This window comes from Orbicella faveolata, unplaced genomic scaffold, assembly GCF_042242905.1.
Source record: "Orbicella faveolata isolate gen_17 unplaced genomic scaffold, um_ofav_v1 contig_2, whole genome shotgun sequence".
NCBI lineage: Eukaryota > Metazoa > Cnidaria > Anthozoa > Scleractinia > Merulinidae > Orbicella > Orbicella faveolata.
The window spans coordinates 23,415,377-23,434,162 of NW_028301547.1; the positions used below are offsets into that span (position 1 = coordinate 23,415,377).

General features: G+C 37.4%; 2 protein-coding genes across 2 annotated transcripts; one reads left to right on the forward strand and one right to left on the reverse strand.

Moving 5' to 3' along the window:
• The first annotated feature begins 1 nt into the window (after position 1).
• LOC110065144 (ribonuclease H2 subunit A-like) lies at positions 2-11,631 on the forward strand. Its single transcript, XM_020772248.2, has 8 exons — positions 2-229; positions 300-371; positions 1,363-1,489; positions 1,950-2,037; positions 3,051-3,188; positions 3,729-3,813; positions 4,507-4,630; positions 5,089-11,631. Exons 1-8 carry the CDS (start codon positions 106-108, stop codon positions 5,234-5,236), a joined length of 906 nt encoding a protein of 301 aa, XP_020627907.1. The 5' UTR covers positions 2-105; the 3' UTR covers positions 5,237-11,631.
• LOC110065141 (uncharacterized) lies at positions 5,736-17,441 on the reverse strand. Its single transcript, XM_020772244.2, has 6 exons — positions 17,209-17,441; positions 15,385-15,490; positions 13,445-14,066; positions 11,303-11,400; positions 10,288-10,767; positions 5,736-9,675 (listed from the first exon to the last, which is right to left on the reverse strand). The coding sequence occupies exons 1-6, from the start codon at positions 17,259-17,261 to the stop codon at positions 9,388-9,390; spliced, it is 1,647 nt and encodes a 548-aa protein (XP_020627903.2). The 5' UTR covers positions 17,262-17,441; the 3' UTR covers positions 5,736-9,387.
• Positions 17,442-18,786: the final 1,345 nt, after the last annotated feature.

Consider the following 18,786-nt stretch of genomic DNA (forward strand, 5'->3'; position numbering starts at 1 on the left):
AGATTTTCGTAATGTCTCGTTCAAAAGTCGCTTTAGCCTCGACTTCAGCTTGCAGTAATCGCGCGCGAAATACAGTCGCCGCCGGTCGCCGCCTGTTTCTCCAACATGGATCTCAGTTCGTTAGAAGATAATTCAAGAAATTTGACGGTAAAGTCCATGATACCGGACATAACAATGGGGGAACCATGTTGTATAGGGATTGATGAAGCAGGAAGAGGGCCTGTGCTCGGTAAGAAAGCATTTTTTTTAGTATCTTTGCCGATGAACACGATGATGATGGAACCATTTCGAATTTGTAGGGCCGATGGTTTATGGAATTTGCTATTTTCCACTTTCAAAATCGGAAGAAGTAAAAAGTCTTGGAGTAGCAGGTTAGTGAATCGAAGTTTTAATTCATCATCGCTAAATATAGCAGTTTTCCCATACATCTAGATAGGACGTAAGTCTTAACGGGAGATGCTAGTCCCACATGCTAGGCCTGCAGAAATTATGACCTTTTTTACACTATCACAGGAAATAAGACTTAGCTAGGACTTAGTTTGGTCTGAATTAGCTTAGATCTTAGTTAAAGTAAAAGAGAGAAAATGAGGGAAAATAAAAAAATTTTTTGAGCCACTACCCCAGGGCGTTTGAACAACTAGTTTGTCCCAGCCAAGCATGGGACATTAGTCAGTTTGTTTTTAACAAATATCAGTTCCTAGGGGTGACCCGGGAGGGGAGCATGGGCACAGCTAAAATTGACTGATGCATATTTAAGCAGCCACCCAAAATTTAAATACAAATAGCTTTGTTTTGGAGAAGGCAATGACAGATCAGAAATGGACCAGCGATGAAACCAATCAAACACATGGTTGTTATTGTCATGTGATTCCATGTTACCTTAAAGCATGTTTGTAATTGAATAAATAATTGGTGTTGACGCTTGGTCAACAGTCTGTCAAGAGTCAACTAATTTTCGCAGACAACATTGAGTATTGATAGATGCAAATGAGTTGGTTGACACTCGGCTGACTATCGACTGACTGTCAATCAAGTGTCAATTGAGTGTCATTTTAGTGTAGATTGAGATGTCAATCAAGTGTTAATCAAGATTTTGAGGTTTTTTGTCTTGAGTTTTCTCTCTCAAGTTTTCACCTTCTTGTTTGATAACTGGGAAAAAATACCAAAATACAGACTACATGTTATATAGCACCCCTACCTACCTTTCTACCTACTGTTTCAATCATTTTGTTTAGAACTACTCTGGGTGAACTGAAGCATACAATAATTGTGTAACTAGGGCAGACTGGGCTCATCACAAAAGTTTTCTTTTATTTTAAAATTTTGTACTTCAGATTTAATGAGCTGTTTTTGTTTTGTCAGATTCTAAAACACTAACAGAAGAACAACGTGAGGATCTCTTTCAAATCATTGACGAAAACAAAGAGTTCATTGGTTGGGCAATTAATATTTTGTCCCCAAACTACCTTTCAAAGAGTATGCTAAGAAGGTAAGTCTATTTCTTGCACCACTATTTCCAAACTATTGAATATTTTGTAATCATTCAGCCTACCACAGCATATGATTTGGTTCATCTTACCTACACACAAAGCTAGCTGTGTAATATTCCATGGTGAAGTCTGATATCAGCCAATGAAGTAGATATTTATAGTCAATCCAGAATGCGCAAGATAATTCCCATTTCTTACATGAGAGGAGTTTAAGTTTGTGTTTTTTGCGGGTTGGCCAAGGGAGAATTAGTTAATTGTGAAGTATTTTGCAGAAAGTTATATCCTGATGACAGACACTATTTCACATTCATTGAAGCTGAGAGTGATTTATTCCTAGAAGCAGTCTTACCACACATTCTCAGGCTACTGTTCCTGCACCCCCCCCCCCCCTTGTTAAAAGGAACCCAAGTACATTCTGTGGCAAGCAAATTGAAAATTGTTGTGTTTTAATCTTGGCAGAACAAAGTACAGCCTGAATGAAGTGTCTCATGATACTGCTATTGGATTGATCAACCTTCTTCTCTCAAGTGGCATCAATGTACATGAGGTGATGTTCACAATTATAAAAAAATATAAAATATTAATTTACATACATTTGTATTAGTAGCAGTTTACCATAGGTTAGGCAGTAGGAAGGACTTAGTACCAGACTTGTTTCTGTCCATAGATATTTTGTATTATTTTATGGCAAGGTGGTGAGTATTGGTCCTATGGACCTTGCAACGATTGGCCCATACTGCCACTATCTCAGGCCAATATTCCCCAGTGCAGCCCTCTCGCTTGGTTAGTAAGAATTTATTCTTTATAACAATTAAAACAAAATATTACAATATCATAGCAGAGGCCCATACCCATATAGGAAAGAAAAGGAAACCCATGAATTGATTTTCTCATGGTTATCATGGCTTGCGGTATTGCTCGTGGGTGTGTATGAACGACAACAATGACGGTATCGTGCAAGATGGCGGCCATACTCTCGCTAAAAGGTTGACAGTGTGAGAGACATGCAGCCTTGATTTATAGCCTCCTTCTTTGATATTGGACATTCTTGTCATGGTCAATTGACACCTGTCAAAACAAGGTATCTGCTGACCAGTATCATGTGACCATATCGTGGGCTCAAGTTTTGAAGTTGACTGCTGACCAAGAGCTGGTATTGTATTGGCTCACGGGCTTATGAAAGGTTAACTTGTTGTAAACAGGACCAGGTTGTTCGGAAGCTGGTTAATGCTAACCCAGGATTCAAAGTTAACAGAAGTATAAATATTTATTGTACACAAATGTTTTGTTTTGTGTATTTTGAGATTATTCAAACTCAAAACAGAAGGCCAAACAATGTACAGAAAACTTCACTGCAAAGTTACAAAACTAAAATCAAAATTCTAGGGTTATCCTAATCAGGCTTTGAACAACCCAGCCCAGGAGCTCTACTTTTAGGCTTGGCTGAATCTATATATTAAACTGGTCAGTGTAAAATGTAGACTGCAGACTGTGGCAACGAATTAACATTTAGTATTATTAATAATACTCTCCTTCTATTGGAATTCTGGAATATTTTAGGTTTATGTTGACACTGTGGGAGTTGCAGAGAAATATCAAGACAAGCTTCAAAAGATATTTCCAGGACTTAAGATCACTGTGGCGCCCAAGGCTGATGCTAAATTTCCTGTAGTCAGTGCGGCAAGCATCTGTGCAAAGGTGAGTTGTTTAGTTCTCTTTTATACTTGTTGTACATTTAATACAGTTGTCATTATGTGCACATCGCACAGTGCTAATTGTTTTAAAATAATTTTAGGGTAAAATTTTTTTGAGTGAATGATAAATATTATTATATGGAGCTAGCCTGTGAACAGGCTCCTGGCGAGCCTGAACGTCCCCGCCCTGATCGTTTTGCTCTCCGAATTCTTCTGTTTTGCCCTTGCCAAAATTTTTTTCCATCCTCGCCGGGAGCCTGTTCACAGGCTAATATGGGCATGTGAAAAGAGCCCTAATTAATGTTCGGTTAAACTACATGCTAGCCCCTAATCTTCTTTTAGATTTCTTCAATATGTGAGCCCCAGACTTGGGTATTAGCATACATTTGGTAGTTTTCCCAGAAAATGGTTACAGAGCTCAATTTGTACTGTAACTGAGAAACTGGTGGCATTGCTGACATTTTACATGTATATAATACAGGTTTCTTATCTTGGGCTTTCTTACACACAACCCTTATTGGCATTTGTGTCTTCTCTTTACCAGGTTGCCAGAGACAGAGTGTTGAAAGAATGGAGATTTCCTGAAAACATTGAATTTAGCAAAGACCATGGCTCTGGTTACCCGTCAGGTACTATATTTAACATTTTCAGACTCTTTTACCATGGGTAGTTTTGCCTTGTCCTGTAATAGTGTTCTACCTTGGAGTTTGAGAATCAAAACATCTGGGATGCAGAAATAAAATAGAGGAAATGAGAGCTTGTTTTATAAGTAACATTTCCTCCATTTTAACACTATACATTCTCCACAACAAACTTAAATACATTTTAAAGAATTTTAAGTTTGTAAGCCACCACTTTTCTTTCAAAAGTCAAGGATTCTCTTTGCTTCAGACAATATTATTCACTCACCTCTTTTCTTAATTTTTTGCTCAACCTGCTATCTCAACAACAGGACTAAAAAAAAAAACTTGAATTCCAGCTTGCCCTTGGGACAAGTAGCCCTAACTTTTGCTTGTCCAGGGCAAGTCCTAGTTTGCTCTTTTAATGATTTAGTTGGAAGATGACTTGCCTGATCCCTTGCCCATCCGGCAAGCGAGAGTGAAAAGTTACTTTCCCTGGAGGAGAATTTACTTGTCCCAGATGACCTGACAGCACTTTTTTCAAGCCCTGAACAATAATTTTAGAATTAGTGAAACTTTTGCATTACAATGTACACATAAATATTTGGAATGCTTCATTAACAGCTTGACTAGTGAAAAAATACATATTAATCAAGTTCATTCAGCTCTAGTATATCATTGCCATTAACTTCCTTGTTATAGATCCCACTACTAAAAAGTGGTTAGCTGATTCAACAGACAAGGTTTTTGGCTTTCCTCAACTTGTTCGATTTAGCTGGTCAACTTGTAGCAATATCTTGGAAAACAAAGCAGTTGCTGTGCATTGGTGAGCAATAAATAACATTTTCTAGAAAATGTTTTGCAATTATCAAGAAGTGGTTGTTTTGCAAAAGTATGCCATTCAGTCTTATTCAAATTGGTCATATTAAAATCAGATAGAGAAGTCTGGCTTCACATGCATGAACCACACCAGCAGCTTCAGCTTAGCATATCAATGCTTGGTTTTGTTCCTAACTGTTTACAAAACAAAAACAACAACAATAACAATAACAAAACAAGTGGGTAAATATGTAAAGCAAATATTCACTTTTGGAGTAGATAATGTTCTTTACGTTTATGATTTGGCACTATTGTGTGCCATTGTCACCACCCAGACAGATGCCATGGTTATCAGAGAGCAATGAAATATCTCTTGAATTGTAACAAAAGGGACAGCCATGCAACATTAGCTTTTCATCCCTCTTGTTTTCATCAAGTTTGGAAAATTTCTTTGCACATTTTTAGGGATGATGATGATGATGATGATGGAGATTCACCACCCCCAGGAACTGCCTCAATAACATCATTTTTTGCTCCAAAAAGTGATTCTGTTGAACGTCAAAGACACCAGTTCTTTCAGGAACGACATTTAGAACCTGTTGATAGTTTCTAAAAATATAGAAGGGCTACAAATGAAGAATCATTTATTTTTGTACAAAATGTACAAATAATCGGTTTTGCACACAAACCACATGTCGTACACGTCAAATTTTGAAATATAGAATGCAGAACTATCTGTCAAAAGTTTTTGCTTTACATTTAAATGACTATCAATAAACAAGTTATTATTACCATTTAGGATGTAGACCCCAATGTAAACATCCCAAGTGACAATACTGCAGTCTCTCTGTTTTCAGGTTAATCTGTTTCAAAGGGAATGTGGGAATGTCACACACTTTTAATCACAGAAAACAATTTGAATGAACTCAATTGCTTATATGTGAAATTGAGATTAATCTTTGTTGGAAAACAAACTACTGTCTCGGACAGATTTACGAGTACATTACCCACACACAACAGAAAACATTCTACTCTTTTAAACTCTTCTTTTGTCTATAAAAAGTCAAGTCACTGCTCTGTGTATGCTAAAATATAATACACTGCAAGTAAAATCAACTGACATCATTATCGCTTTTATTGACTTAATTGTATCACAGAATTAAGAATGATAAAACAGTTACTACAGGTTACTCTTCCCCACATAAAAAGACAAAATTTTGTCTTTTTATGTGGGGAATTAATTATTAATAGGGTCCAAGTGAGTGAGCTCAGAGGAATCACATCAAGACTGCAGTTCAAATGAGAAATTTGGACCACATTTTCAAAACTACAATGTTAAAACCCCATCTGTTAGGCTCTAAAAAAATTATCTTGAATTTTTTTACTTTTGTAGTAAGATTATCATTAAGTATTCTTTCATTGTAAACTTTCCACTGAGGAAGGAAAATATTTATTTCATGAGTACAGTATTTAAAAATAAGGATTACACTCTTTTTTGCAATATTAACAGATTTTCATTTAAATTGTTTTTCTTTACATAGACCTGCAAAAATAGTGACAAATAATACTGGTACTTTTTCATTATGCGCAAAATATCATATTTTTCACCTACTTCTGTCACTAATCTGAGTTATGTGTAACAGAACTTACTCTTTTTCTTCCTATTACAAATTTTAAGAAAAACTAGCTAATTTTCAAGGGAAACACTAATAACATTATAGATGGTAATTTTTCCATAGCAAAGATCCTCATTGAAATTAAAGGTTGGTTAAATTCATATAATTACTGATCAGATAATAACAGCTTTACATACTAACTGCTCTTGACATCATCATTTCTGAAAGTGGATGTGGGAAGATAAAAAGAAAGAACCATTTCAGAATGGTCTTTTGCCTCGGTTTGCAAACAAGTCCTTGTGCAAAACCTTTTCATATAGATAAGAGTTTGGTTTGCACAAAAAGAACATGCAGATGAAACACATTTTTCATGCAAATGGTTTTGCAGAATGACTTGTTTTGACAGGGAGGCAAAGGCAACGTGAAAATGCCCTTTTTGTAGTCAATTCCAGTCCAAAGGATCAGATGGCCTTTCTATTCAGTACTGTCACTACCTCTTAAAGGGATGCTAGTCCATTATATAGACACTGCTCATAAATAGCTGCCAATCAAAAATTATTTTGTATGCATTTAAATCAGCCTCAGTAAACTCTTTTGAGAGTACAAATTATTTTGAATTATCAACTCAAAAATGAGGTTAGTCTGGCTAATTTTAATACTTACTAAAGAATTCATAATTGGCAGCCATTTATGAATAGGGTCTATGTTCCCCCTAGCATTTGAACAGTGCTTTTTTTATAAGCCTAGGTAAAGAAAGGTATTGTGCGAGAAAGTGCACTGCTCAAGAAAACAAAGACCCTGGGCAGAGCTTGAAGCTGAACCACTCCATCCAACACACTAATCATTAGGCCTATCTAGCTGCAGATGTGAATGCAAGAACGCCATATGACAAATACTGTTATAGTCAAACTTAGTCAGTCTCTAATGATAATTTGAAAACCAATGTTAACCAAGGAGAAATGAAGGGATTTTAAGTGTTGAAAAATCTGGGAAGGACATCACTTGTTACATATCTACATAGTCCTCCCAATAACTTTAAACAAGAAGTGCTGTCTTTGAACCATTTAACCATTAACTTTTAAACAACTTCTTTCTAACAAATTAAACTTGCTTTCCACACCGTTTCATTACTGCAAAACTCTGTTGATATTCTGATGGTTTTGTTTATTGCAACCAATCACATTAGATCACGTGTTACCGTGTTGACTGCACTCCCAACACTTCTTCAATTTGTATTGGTCACAACAAACAAAATATGTCGGAAATTGTAAAAGAAGTAAAAAACGTTCTCTGGTAAAATTGTTTGAAGTTGTGAGCTTTCAACAGCCAGTCTGCTGTCTTTGATGGACAAAAAGAAAATAATAAAATAGACCTAAAAATTTTTTTTGAATATAGCAAGCGAATGGCATATATTAAATAGAATACGTGTGAAAGAATGTGAGAATGCTAAAATTTTTTTAAAATTTCTTTCCCACTTATTGTTAAAAAAAAAGTGTACAAAAATTGTGAACCAAGGTTTTTTTACAGAAGGAATGCTACAGTGTAAATAACTAAATAATGCTAATTTATGATAAATTCAACACTTTAATTTTATCTTTCATTTTACTTCCATTTTTGTGATAAATAAACTTCAGATAACTTGCTGGCCATTTTGACCTTCAAATAAGAATGTACTTCTAAAACAGGACTAATCTGTAAAAAAAAAATATGCCCTTTAATCCCATCCCAAATGTAACAAGAGGTCAAAACCGTTATGTGAATGAGAACCTTGATCATCTTTTTAAAAATGTTTACCACATTCTTCCAGAGAAAACTTACACAAAATATAAAATTATGATAAACTGTGGTAAGAACTTGCATCCTCATCCCTAGATTGTTAAGATTAAGCTTTGGTGAATGCAGTAGAGATTTCCAGAAGTGTATTTATCATTAACCATCTAACATTCTAATCATCTCTAATAGATTGAGGGACCTATTTGTTTTCAATGACTTTTGATGGGGGAGAGGGTGCTAAGTGGACACCTAAAATATGTCTGGAATCTTTCTACTGTAAGTTTGACAGTAACTGACATGTACTTACTTTAAATAATATAATTGTTTTCTCTTTATGAAGCACTGTTTCAAGTTGACACCTTTAGCTCTGGCTGCAGAGGGCAGAAGCTAGGTAACAGACAGTGCCTCTTGCAAAAGAGTCAGCCAATTTGTGTCAAGTTAAGTGGTATTATGTTTTAGGGCCATGTTAGATGCTATGATTTGCCGCACATAACGAGTGAGCAACACAAATTGATTTGTGTAAAAGAAACCTACATGTACAACTTGAATGCAAAATTGTACGTTTGATTTACACAAAACAATTTGCTGTGCACTTGCTGCAAGGTTGTTGTATCCAGCAAAGTTGTACCATCTAAACTGGGCCTTAATCTTCCTCAGTCAAAGCCATCCTTGTCAATTTTTGGTTTATTTTTACTTCTTTAGTGTTTTCCTATCTTAGAAACTATTATCTGGAGGTTTCCCTTAATTTGATAGTACAGTCAAACCTCCGTTAACAGACACTTCTTGTAAGCGGCCACTCGGTAATGGTCCCAGCCACATACAAAAGCTGCATTTTTAACCTCCCAAAAGCAAACACCTTTTTGAATTTTTTTGAAAATTTAAGGTGGCTCTGAACCCCATGAACAGAATTTATTTAAACTCTGCCTTAAGTTACATCTTATGCAGCTGATCAAAATTTGATTTAAAAAGATGGTTTTCACTGTGCCATTTTTGAAATATAAGTAATTAAAACTAAAATTACGGTTGTGTTAGCAAGTAATACTGTTGCTATGGTAACCTACTGTGTCATGAAAATGATAGAAAATGAGAACGTGTTCACTGATGTTGCACAGTTTTCTGATACCATGATTGCTGCATCAACTGATAAAGAGTGGTTGTAATGACCTATCAAAATCTAATTAAGTCTAAGAAAGTAGTGGAAGCTGTTTTGAGCCACCTCAAGCAGCCCTTCTTCTGGTCCCAAAGGTGTCCACTTATGAGAGGTTCGACTGTAATATTATTATGTCCATGGGAAAAATAACCAGTTCATGTCAAAATAAACATGGCGTGTAACCCTCTCCCTTCAGTTTACAATAAGAGTCAATATTGGGTTTAGCTATGTCAAGTGCTTGATTACATTTTGGACAGTAATGACAACACCCACAACACCACCTACGATACCAAATATAACGAAGACAATGTCCTTGATAACTACACCCACAGAATTGGTGTGTTTATATAGAACAAGATGAAAAGTGCAAGGTAAAATGTACGCCAACACCGAACTTCCTAAGGAACCAATAAAAGCATTTACATAGGCAAATTCATCCTTGAGAAGAACAGCAATTCCAGCTGTTACGAGAACCAACACAGTACGTAGTAAATTTCTCTTCCAGGGTGCAGCCTATGGAATGAAAAATAGCCAGAACAGTTTTACAATTTTGACTAACCAAGATCGGTGAATTTTGTCTTACCATGTTTAAAATTACTACATGCCCACACACCCAGGTGAGGTTATTTGCCCACTGTTCAAGAAAAAGATTGCACTCCCATATTGGCAAGAGAGATTTTCATCTCCAAATTAATTACAACGGGAACTACCGATAATAATTTGTACATATTTTGTGTATTTCTTGACATTATGCACTCACTTACTCAGTACCATCAAAATTAAGTTCCACTGCAGCATTGTCAAGTTTTGAACATTACAGTATATGACACACCTACAAGAACTAGCACTTGTAGAATGATACTGCTGATGACAGGACTAAACGTAGCTGCACTGGCTGGGAACAAGGTGGCACCGTTGATCAAAGAATGTTTCATAGTTCATGGTTTTATATGTAGTTTAGCCAGTGTCATTGTTGGGAGTATCTCTGAAGAATATAATTAAAAGGGCCCCCTTGTCCTATGATTGACAACAGCAAGAACTCATAAAATTACTTAATTATTGTATCCTCTCAGCATAAAATCACATATTCCACTTTAATGTACATAGTATTACTTGACGTCATACCTTATATTGAAGTTCTTCAGTATCGTTTGGTATGAGAACTTCAGTCTCATCTTGTATACTGGTAGACACACCACCTGATGAATCTAACACTGGGTATTGTGACTCACCCATGGAGGGGTCAGGGGGAGAGACTGGGTTGCTTCCTGGTTCCACACTTGGACCTGCAATGATCTCACTCATGTGAGACTTGTTTCTAGAATGGACTTTGGTGAAAAAGATGGACTCTGCAATTTCAATAACTGGGTACAGCTGAAGAGGGTATGTCATTAAGACAGCTACGATAAGTGTCACTCGAACCAGCTGTGCCATTATACCCGTTTGCAGAGTATCTGTTACTATCTGAGGGACATTGCTGCCATAAATAGTGTACCCAAGCATTCCAAATGAACCAAGAATGGAGGAGACTATCCCAAGTGCCAGGTGAAGATACAGTGGGAAACGGGGCCTGTTCTCTGCCATGCTTGACTCAATAGGTATCACCTACATTAAACAATAAATGAAGCAGTTGTATAACAATGTCATGGTGCAAAAATAGCTGTATCTGATTCTGGGCTCACAAATCCCACTAGGCCTGAAAACTAAGGCTAGCAATGAAAGAAGTTACAGTTGCAGGCTAATGCTTAGCACTGGGTACCTAAAAGTCGCAGAAGCTAAGTAAATTTTATCCCCTCAAATGATTGTTGTGTTTAAATAAAGGCTATTCATTCATTCATTCATTCATTCAAGCAAAGATGCTACTGATTTAAGAACTCATACATGTAACTCTAAACAAATAATCAGACTTCGTCTGCACTCAGTTATTTAGTTTTTGATAACACTCCAAAAAAGTTCAGTAATATAGTAATTATTTTTCAAATTTAATTTAATTTTTGCATAAAACAAAACAAAATCATAAAAACAGCATTTACCATCTGTCATCAAGTTAGGGCTACTCTACTTGAAAAAAATTATGATGCTTGAAACTGATTTAAGTGTCAGGAAAACTTATTGACTGTAATAAAATCTCAAGACTTACGGTTCCTATTCCTTCATAAGCTCCAGTCAATTGGCCAAAGAAGATCGGAAAGGTAGACAGTCTAGCAAGGCTCACATCTTTCAACTTAAAACGCAGCCCTTCACACAAATGATAAAAATGATTCAATTAATCATGTACATGTATTCTGTATTCATGTATGTAAAATGATTCAATTAATTATGTAGATGTATTCTAGAATTTAGCACCAATTTAAATAATTAAAGTACTTATTTAAAGGCAGTTTTAAGGTTACCGTATACCTTCAGATCGGCAATTTTCTTCAAATTTGGATTTTTGGGTCAAAGTAATGGTCGAAGAGTAATCTCTAATTTCTGAAAAAAAAACTGAAAAAAAAACTAAATATTGGCGGAGAAATGGAGGTTTTACGTTATGGCCGGAAGTAAAAGTTCCCTCTTGATTGACAGCCCTACAACGGGTATGCAATCAACGGAGATGACTTTCGCGGGAATATCACCTATCTGGATACCACAAATTGGCTGGCTACTCACCTCTACTCAGTTAATCAGCACTGTTAATCCAAGCATTTTTCGTATTAGGTGTAATTCTATTAAGTTATAAGTAAACATGGACCACGGAAAACTCCGTGGACCAGTTCGAAAAAGCGAAAACAGCAAAGAACAAATGAAAAATACATCAGTTGTTCTCGGAGTGAAGAAGTGAAAATTGGCCTCATGGATGAAGCTATGGCTATTGTATCAAGCGGGCAAAAAGATCGAGTCAAGAGAAGAGAAAGGTTCTGTAAAAGTTTGGGAATTTGACATCGATAACAGCGATTTTGACAGTGACTCTTTGTTTGAGTCCGATACCGATGAATCGTCAGACTCGTTGAGATCCATTGGAATATTATCCATGCACATTTGCTCTGCCGTGCTTTCTTGTTTGTTTTCTTTGCCCAGCCACTCTAGCATTTGTATCCTTTTTCGTCTTCCCCATTTTGCCAGATCAGCTTCAAGAAAAACCGAGCTACAGAAAAATTATCTCTCTGCCTTGAGCCTATTGCAAAACACAAGGGTGTTTTGGAGATTCATGCGTAAATTTCACCACGAGAAAAAAACTTTCCAAACACTGATTGGCTCAGTGATCTGACAACCCAGTTGAAGGCGTTTGTGGGCAGAGTTTGTTTGGGAAGCAAGAGATGTTTTATTGGCGCTGTTTTCTCGAATAAATTTTTTCGCTTGAAGCAGGCACTTAAAAGAGTTACAACTCAAAGGGAATTTCTTCGATCTCCCTCAAATTTGGACAGTAGCTAGATTAACATACCGGTATAATAAACAAAAACATGCCTGCAAATTGTTTATTTCGAAATATTTTTTCTCCGAGAGCGATTTTTGTACAGTCACTTCACATTTTTTAAATCCTACTTCGAAAATGTTCTGTAAGTTTTTACTACAATTGAATATGGCAAAATGCAGACACGCTTTTTTAGTGCTTTTTGTCCTTAAACCTGGGAAAAAAATAAATTGGCAAAAAACAAAATTCACTTTGTCTTGTAGCTTCCAAAAGGTGATTAGGGCGCTCGCATTTAGTGGTCCTGAAAAAATTGGCACTTCATTTCATTTCAAAATTCTCGGTATAGTTTGATAGCCAGCTCTATAGGCTTTAATTTGATATAGGGGTTTAGGTATCTACCGCTTAAACCGAACGTGCTAGATCGCTTGGACGCGAGACACCCCTGAAGGTATACGGTAACCTTAAGGAATTCAGTCATGACTTATAAAAATGCAAAGAGGATTCTTTGCAGATACAAGTGACCTTTGTGAAGGTCAGCTTTTAGAAAATTGATTGTTATACATGCAATGTTGACACAAACAGCTAACCCATGTGGCAACACCTGAGGTAATGATCCTTCCACTTAATGTCCAATTTCCTCTATGAGACGAGCCTGCATGGAATCATGGTAGTTGAATTCATTAAGACAAATATATTCCAAGATGATGAAAAAAAATACCATGATTCATTGCAGGCTCGTTTTATAGAGGGACTAGGCCAATTTCAATATATTAAAATTCTAGCTTGGCCCTGAGGCTTGGTTGAATAAAACATCAGCAGTCCTGCAACTTGGACACATTTGAAGAAATTAATGCAACTTACTTTTAATTACTTCAAAATCTAAACTCTTACCTTTCAACAGAAATGTCAGTAGCCCAAAAAATCCAGCAAGTAGAGTTACATTGGCAATCCCACTAATAGGTCCAAGCTTTCGAATACTCCGCACATAGGCCATTGCAACAAGGAAAGGCAGAGGAATTAGCACAATAAGCACAAACAGAGGTGCTGTACTTGTGCCTTCTAGAGGAGGTATCATTGAAGATGAGTTCCTTAGCACGGAAGTGGGTACATGTGGTGACCCTGTGGCTGGACCAGTTGGATTTAAGAGCGTTGATTTTTTAACAGGTGTCACATTGTGAGGTTTATAAGCAATGGGAAACATTTCCGCTATGGTATTTCCCATAAATATGAAATAAGCAACGCAGAATCCTGTCTGTGTTATAACTAATGCTGTGTTAACAAGTCTCAATCCCCATGGTCCAACAGCAATTTTTCCAATGTCACCCAGAGTCATTTCATTCTCAATAGTCTCCTTTATTTTTGCCATCTCCTCATAGCACTCCTCTGTTTGTAACTCTTGGTATCTTGGAGACGAGTTAAGAATCATCTCAACAGCTGCATTTTTGCATTTAATTATAAGCTGACAACAATGGTCTGTTATTGTGGCAATGATTACAAGTGAAACTGCTCCAAGCTGTAAGTATGTAACAAAGAATCATGTTAGTGAATGTCATAGCAATGAGCAATTTAAATCAGTATTTTCAAACATCTATTAATTAAAGCATTTCAGTTTAAGGAAAACAATTTACAGGTACTAACTTATCAGCCAGGTTTGCAACAAGATAACAACCTAAAAATTCGAAATCTAGGAGATCGCCAATTTTACCTTCTTTAACCCTTAAAAACAGTTGTTCAAAGTAGGTTTTAAGAGCTCCTCCAATTCAACCACAAAAGAACATCAGCTATCCAAAAGGTTTACCCCAGAAAAAGCCAAAATTTATATGTCTGAAAACTGTTAGCATTTTATGCTCTTTCATTTGCATTGTCTGGGAGATTTGGTGACCTATATGGGAGACTGGGAGATTCAGTCTATATCCAGGAGGAACCCAGATAATTTGGAAGAGTGGCATAGTAGACTACAAGTAGTCCCTCTTTCGCTTTGTCCATCGTGCGTGACACAAAAGAAAACCGCGAGAAAAAAATGGCCGCGCGAAATCCTGGGGGTGAGAAGAACGGCCAAGCAAAATCCTGGGGACAAGAAGAACGGCCGCACAAGATCCTGGTGGCAAGAAGAATGGCCACACGAGATCCTGGGGGCGAGAAGAACGCAAAAGGCCTTTAAAATACAGAAGAATGGTGTTTTTCTTTTTGAAATATCTTTTTTGTTTTAGTGATGTTTTTCTATTATGCAAATTAGAGCAGTGATGAGCAGTGTTCTTGAAACTTGGCACCACAAATGTACATCACAAAAGAAACAAAATGACAGCCACAGTGCTGTTGCCATAGCAACTCTTTCAGCTCCAGCCTCTTTCTGTCAAAAAACTAAATATCCCCATTTGCAACCTTTAAAGTGAGACAAAGGCTCCTACTTGGAACAGACATAGTTCCCATATTGTCTTAACTCCCACCATTAGATTGGGTGGGGTAGATGGTCCTTGATAAAGACAAAAAACTGGGAATTTCAGTTTTTATTCAGACAGCACCAGCGGCAAAACTGTTGTCATCGCAGCAGCATTAAGGGTGTCAGTTTGTTTCTTTTGTGATGCACATTTGTGGTGCCAAGTTTCAAGAACACTGCTTTAATATTTCCAGAGACATCATTTATTCAGTATTTCACCACTTTTAGTTGCAAACCTTATGACATCATCACTGATCTAATTTGCATAACAGAAAACATCAATATCTCTAAAACGAAAAAAGATATTTCAAAAAGAACAATGCCATTCTTCTGTATTTTGAAAGGCCTTTCAAATAAGCAGAAATTACTTTTCATGTCATACACCTCAACTCACCACTAATCCACTTTGATAAAATGCAAATGGCAAAGACAGGTAGCTTGTTCCTATAAATGCCTTTAGTACATTTGCAAAATCTGTGAATTGCTGCCACATTGATGGTCTATAATGTGTAAGTGAGAAGAGAGTTATTGTATTTTGTATAAATTCCGTTAAGGAAAACAGTGAAATCTCAATCTGGTGACTCCTTGTATAGGTGCCTGCCTTACAGTAGTGTCCACTTTGAAAAAGTTGATTTATATCTCTTACTGATTAAGTGCGAGGGCCTTACTGGGAGAAAATATCAGCCTGAGGCCTTGGTAGACTGACAGACAGAAGACTGATATTCTCCCAGTTCAGTCCTAAGCAAGCTTCAGGGTTAATAAGAGATTTACTACATGACTGAAAATGTTTAGAAAAATGCCATAATCATGGCCTGGGAAAAACATCACAAACTTCAAGTGTGCAATTCTGACAGGGAGCCAAACAGGCCTACACACCAATGTTCACTTGAAGGGAAAAAGAGTTGAAAGAAAAAGAAAAGGAATCTTTCATGTGAAAGTAAGGTCTTTCCGAAAATTATGTAAAAAATGCCAATTAACCAGCCAGAGAATATTGGACTGGCAATGGAGCAATCTGGTTGGCCATGATTATAGTAGTTGGCCCTCTGACCTAACTTAGTCATGTCATAAACTCCAATATATAAGTTCTTACTAGAAAAGTATTGTAGAGAGTAACTGGAGCCATTGTCGAGTCCCCTGGTCTGAGCATAGTTACTAACTATGGTCTAAGATCACGACATTTTTGACAAGAATAAATTATTGGTTCTTTTGTACCAAACTCTGGTATTTTTTTGAGATGGAGAAATAATGAATAATAACATGTTTCAGCATGTAATGAAAGCTGTGTTTGTTAGTGGAAAAATTTGTAGTCAGGCAGGTGATTTCTGTTGTGAAGTGAAGTTTTCTTGAATTTCTAATAAAATTCAAATTATAGAAGTACTGTAGAGGTGAAATGATTGTATTAACATAATTGTAAAATAATAATCATGCTAGTAATATATTTTTTTTCTTGGAGTGGGGGGGGGGGGGAGGGGGGAGACTGGTGAGAATGACTGTTAGGCTAGTACATCATAGTTACAGTTCACCCTCAAGGGCAAGGTCAAAAATTGATATTCTTTATACACTGTATTTTATTTTACTGAGGGATATAGTGTTTTGTAGGCCCCAGTTGAGCTCCATCTAAAGCACTCGAAGAGACACAAGTTACAGTACAAACATGTACAACCTACGGGCTTACAACTATGTGCAGACCACTTGCTCGGACCTTCCGAGAGTCACGAAGAGAGTCTGGTTGGATACGTAAAATTTTTCAAGGTGTGTCTGAAACTACAATCTAAGCGGTAGATCGTCAGTGAGGTTTCGATCGCATCGGTCGCGGGCGCGGGCGTAAGGACTTTTCCGGGTAATCTACGTTCGCTGAACGCAATCATGGAATAGCCTTTTTACTCTTGTAAGCTGTGAACTGTACAAAAAGTGTTCGATCTGTTACTCTTTCTGGTTTTCTACGCTGCAATCAGTAAAAAGAGTTTTCTCGTAAGGTTTGAAAATAGCCGGCCGGAACTAAGAGGCCGGAAGAGTTTAAAACAGTCGAGTTCCATCAAACTGGGTTAAGTTTAACTTCCATGATCAATCAATAGAGCGTTTCGTGCCTCATAGGTTGTTTGCACTCGAGGTCTTCGTAGCGAAGTAGTAAATTAGGGAAAATTAAGCTGTTCGCGTCGATATCCTCATTCAAAGCATTCCAGACCTCTGCCACTGCCGAAGAGCTCGACTGGCTTACCTGACAAGAAGGGCTTGAGAAGTCCTGGACGAAACAGATACATAGCCAGTCATCGTTGACGTTACTGCTTAATTCAGATCTTTGTGTTCATTCGACAGACTGCTGAAGCTGATATATGGTACGTCAATCGATAACAAACACTGCAAACAGCGATCGCGCTAGCTGATTTGCAAGTGAAAGAAGTGGAAGTTTTTGGGGTCACATGATCTAAGTATCACGTTCGTGCTTTGCGGCAACCGGAAGTTTAACCAGTACATGTACATTGCGTGACTTAAGTAGCAGCCAACCTGAACTAGCCAAAAGCAGCCACGGGTTGCAGCAGCCGTAACCGAAAGGATAAAAACATCGGAAAAAAGAAAGAATTCGACCAACCAATCCTGGAATAGGGACTTTTGTCTGGTTGGAGCCCTTTCACGAGCTCAAGGCCAGCTAACCTTCGAACGCTGACGTATTTCCGGCTGTCGATGTTTCGACAACCGGAAATACGTATACTTTCCATCAGGCAATGGAACACATTACACATCACGCAAGCACTAGTCCCCTCCGCAGCCGTTATTAGGGTCGTCACGCAACGCTTCTCCCGCACTAGTGGGGGGAGAAGCGTTGGGAGGAGACTACGCAAGCACTGGCTTGAAATCCAGTACACTCTTTTTTATATATAAGAATATTGTTTTTCGAGGCTGAATAATCTTATTTTAGGTTGAAATATTCTCGTGAATATTCTTATATAAGGGGGGCGTGGGGGCCTATTAGGAACCGAAAAACCACGCAAAAAATCGCAAAAAATCGCAAAACCGTAAGAAATTTCGTCCCAAAACCGTCTAAACTTATTTTACCCTCCGAAGTTCTTTCTGCGTATTCCCTCGTTAGTGCAGAACTCACCGTAGTCTAAAAAGTTCATTTTTTGTGTTAAGGCTCCACAGACCTCTAGCAATGTGAAACTAGAAACAACCTGTACGACAAAATGATTTTAGATGATTTTTGTTTAAAAGAAACGCCACATACTGAATTTACTTTTTGATTGCAAGTGAATATATGAAATATCATATGTTTGAACTGCGGCGAAAGATATGAAGACATGATTGCTCATCGCAGTTATACACACAACTTAAGTAGTTGTGAAATGAAAGCCTGAAAAAAATCAGGCCTGAAAGGGATTCGAACCCATGACCTCTGCGATACCGGTGCAGTGCTCTACCAACTGAGCTGTCAAGCCGACTGGGAGCTGGTCGCATTGTGAGTTGAAACCTGATTGTTTTTCAGGCATTTTACAACCAAACTACTTTATTTTACAGCCAAACAGTCTCTCTTTTCCTTTTATTCCACGTGAACGGAGCGAGTGAGCGCAATGTTATTACCGTGACGAAACGGGGAGACAACCCCGGGAGACAACTCGCAAATGAACTATAGAAACTCGATGGACCACAGTCTAAGATCAAAGTCCACAAGATATTATCCCAGCTGCGTGATATTTGAGAAATAGCTTTTTACTTTGATGTTATCTTTATCTTTTCATAGTCTGCTTGGCAGCCGTTACGACCCAAATAACGGCTGTTGAAGAGACTATCATGCATTCCT

Coding starts and splice junctions, on each gene's coding strand:
- LOC110065144 (XM_020772248.2), top strand. CDS start 106: ATGGATCTCAGTTCGTTAGAAGATAATTCAAGAAATTTGACGGTAAAG. Junction 1,490..1,949: donor TCAAAGAGTATGCTAAGAAG/GTAAGTCTATTT, acceptor TAATCTTGGCAG/AACAAAGTACAGCCTGAATG. Junction 4,631..5,088: donor AAAGCAGTTGCTGTGCATTG/GTGAGCAATAAA, acceptor GCACATTTTTAG/GGATGATGATGATGATGATG.
- LOC110065141 (XM_020772244.2), bottom strand. CDS start 17,261: ATGACTGGCTATGTATCTGTTTCGTCCAGGACTTCTCAAGCCCTTCTT. Junction 10,768..11,302: donor CTTATGAAGGAATAGGAACC/GTAAGTCTTGAG, acceptor TGTTTAATGTAG/GTGATACCTATTGAGTCAAG. Junction 9,676..10,287: donor CTGAAGAACTTCAATATAAG/GTATGACGTCAA, acceptor TTCATTCCATAG/GCTGCACCCTGGAAGAGAAA.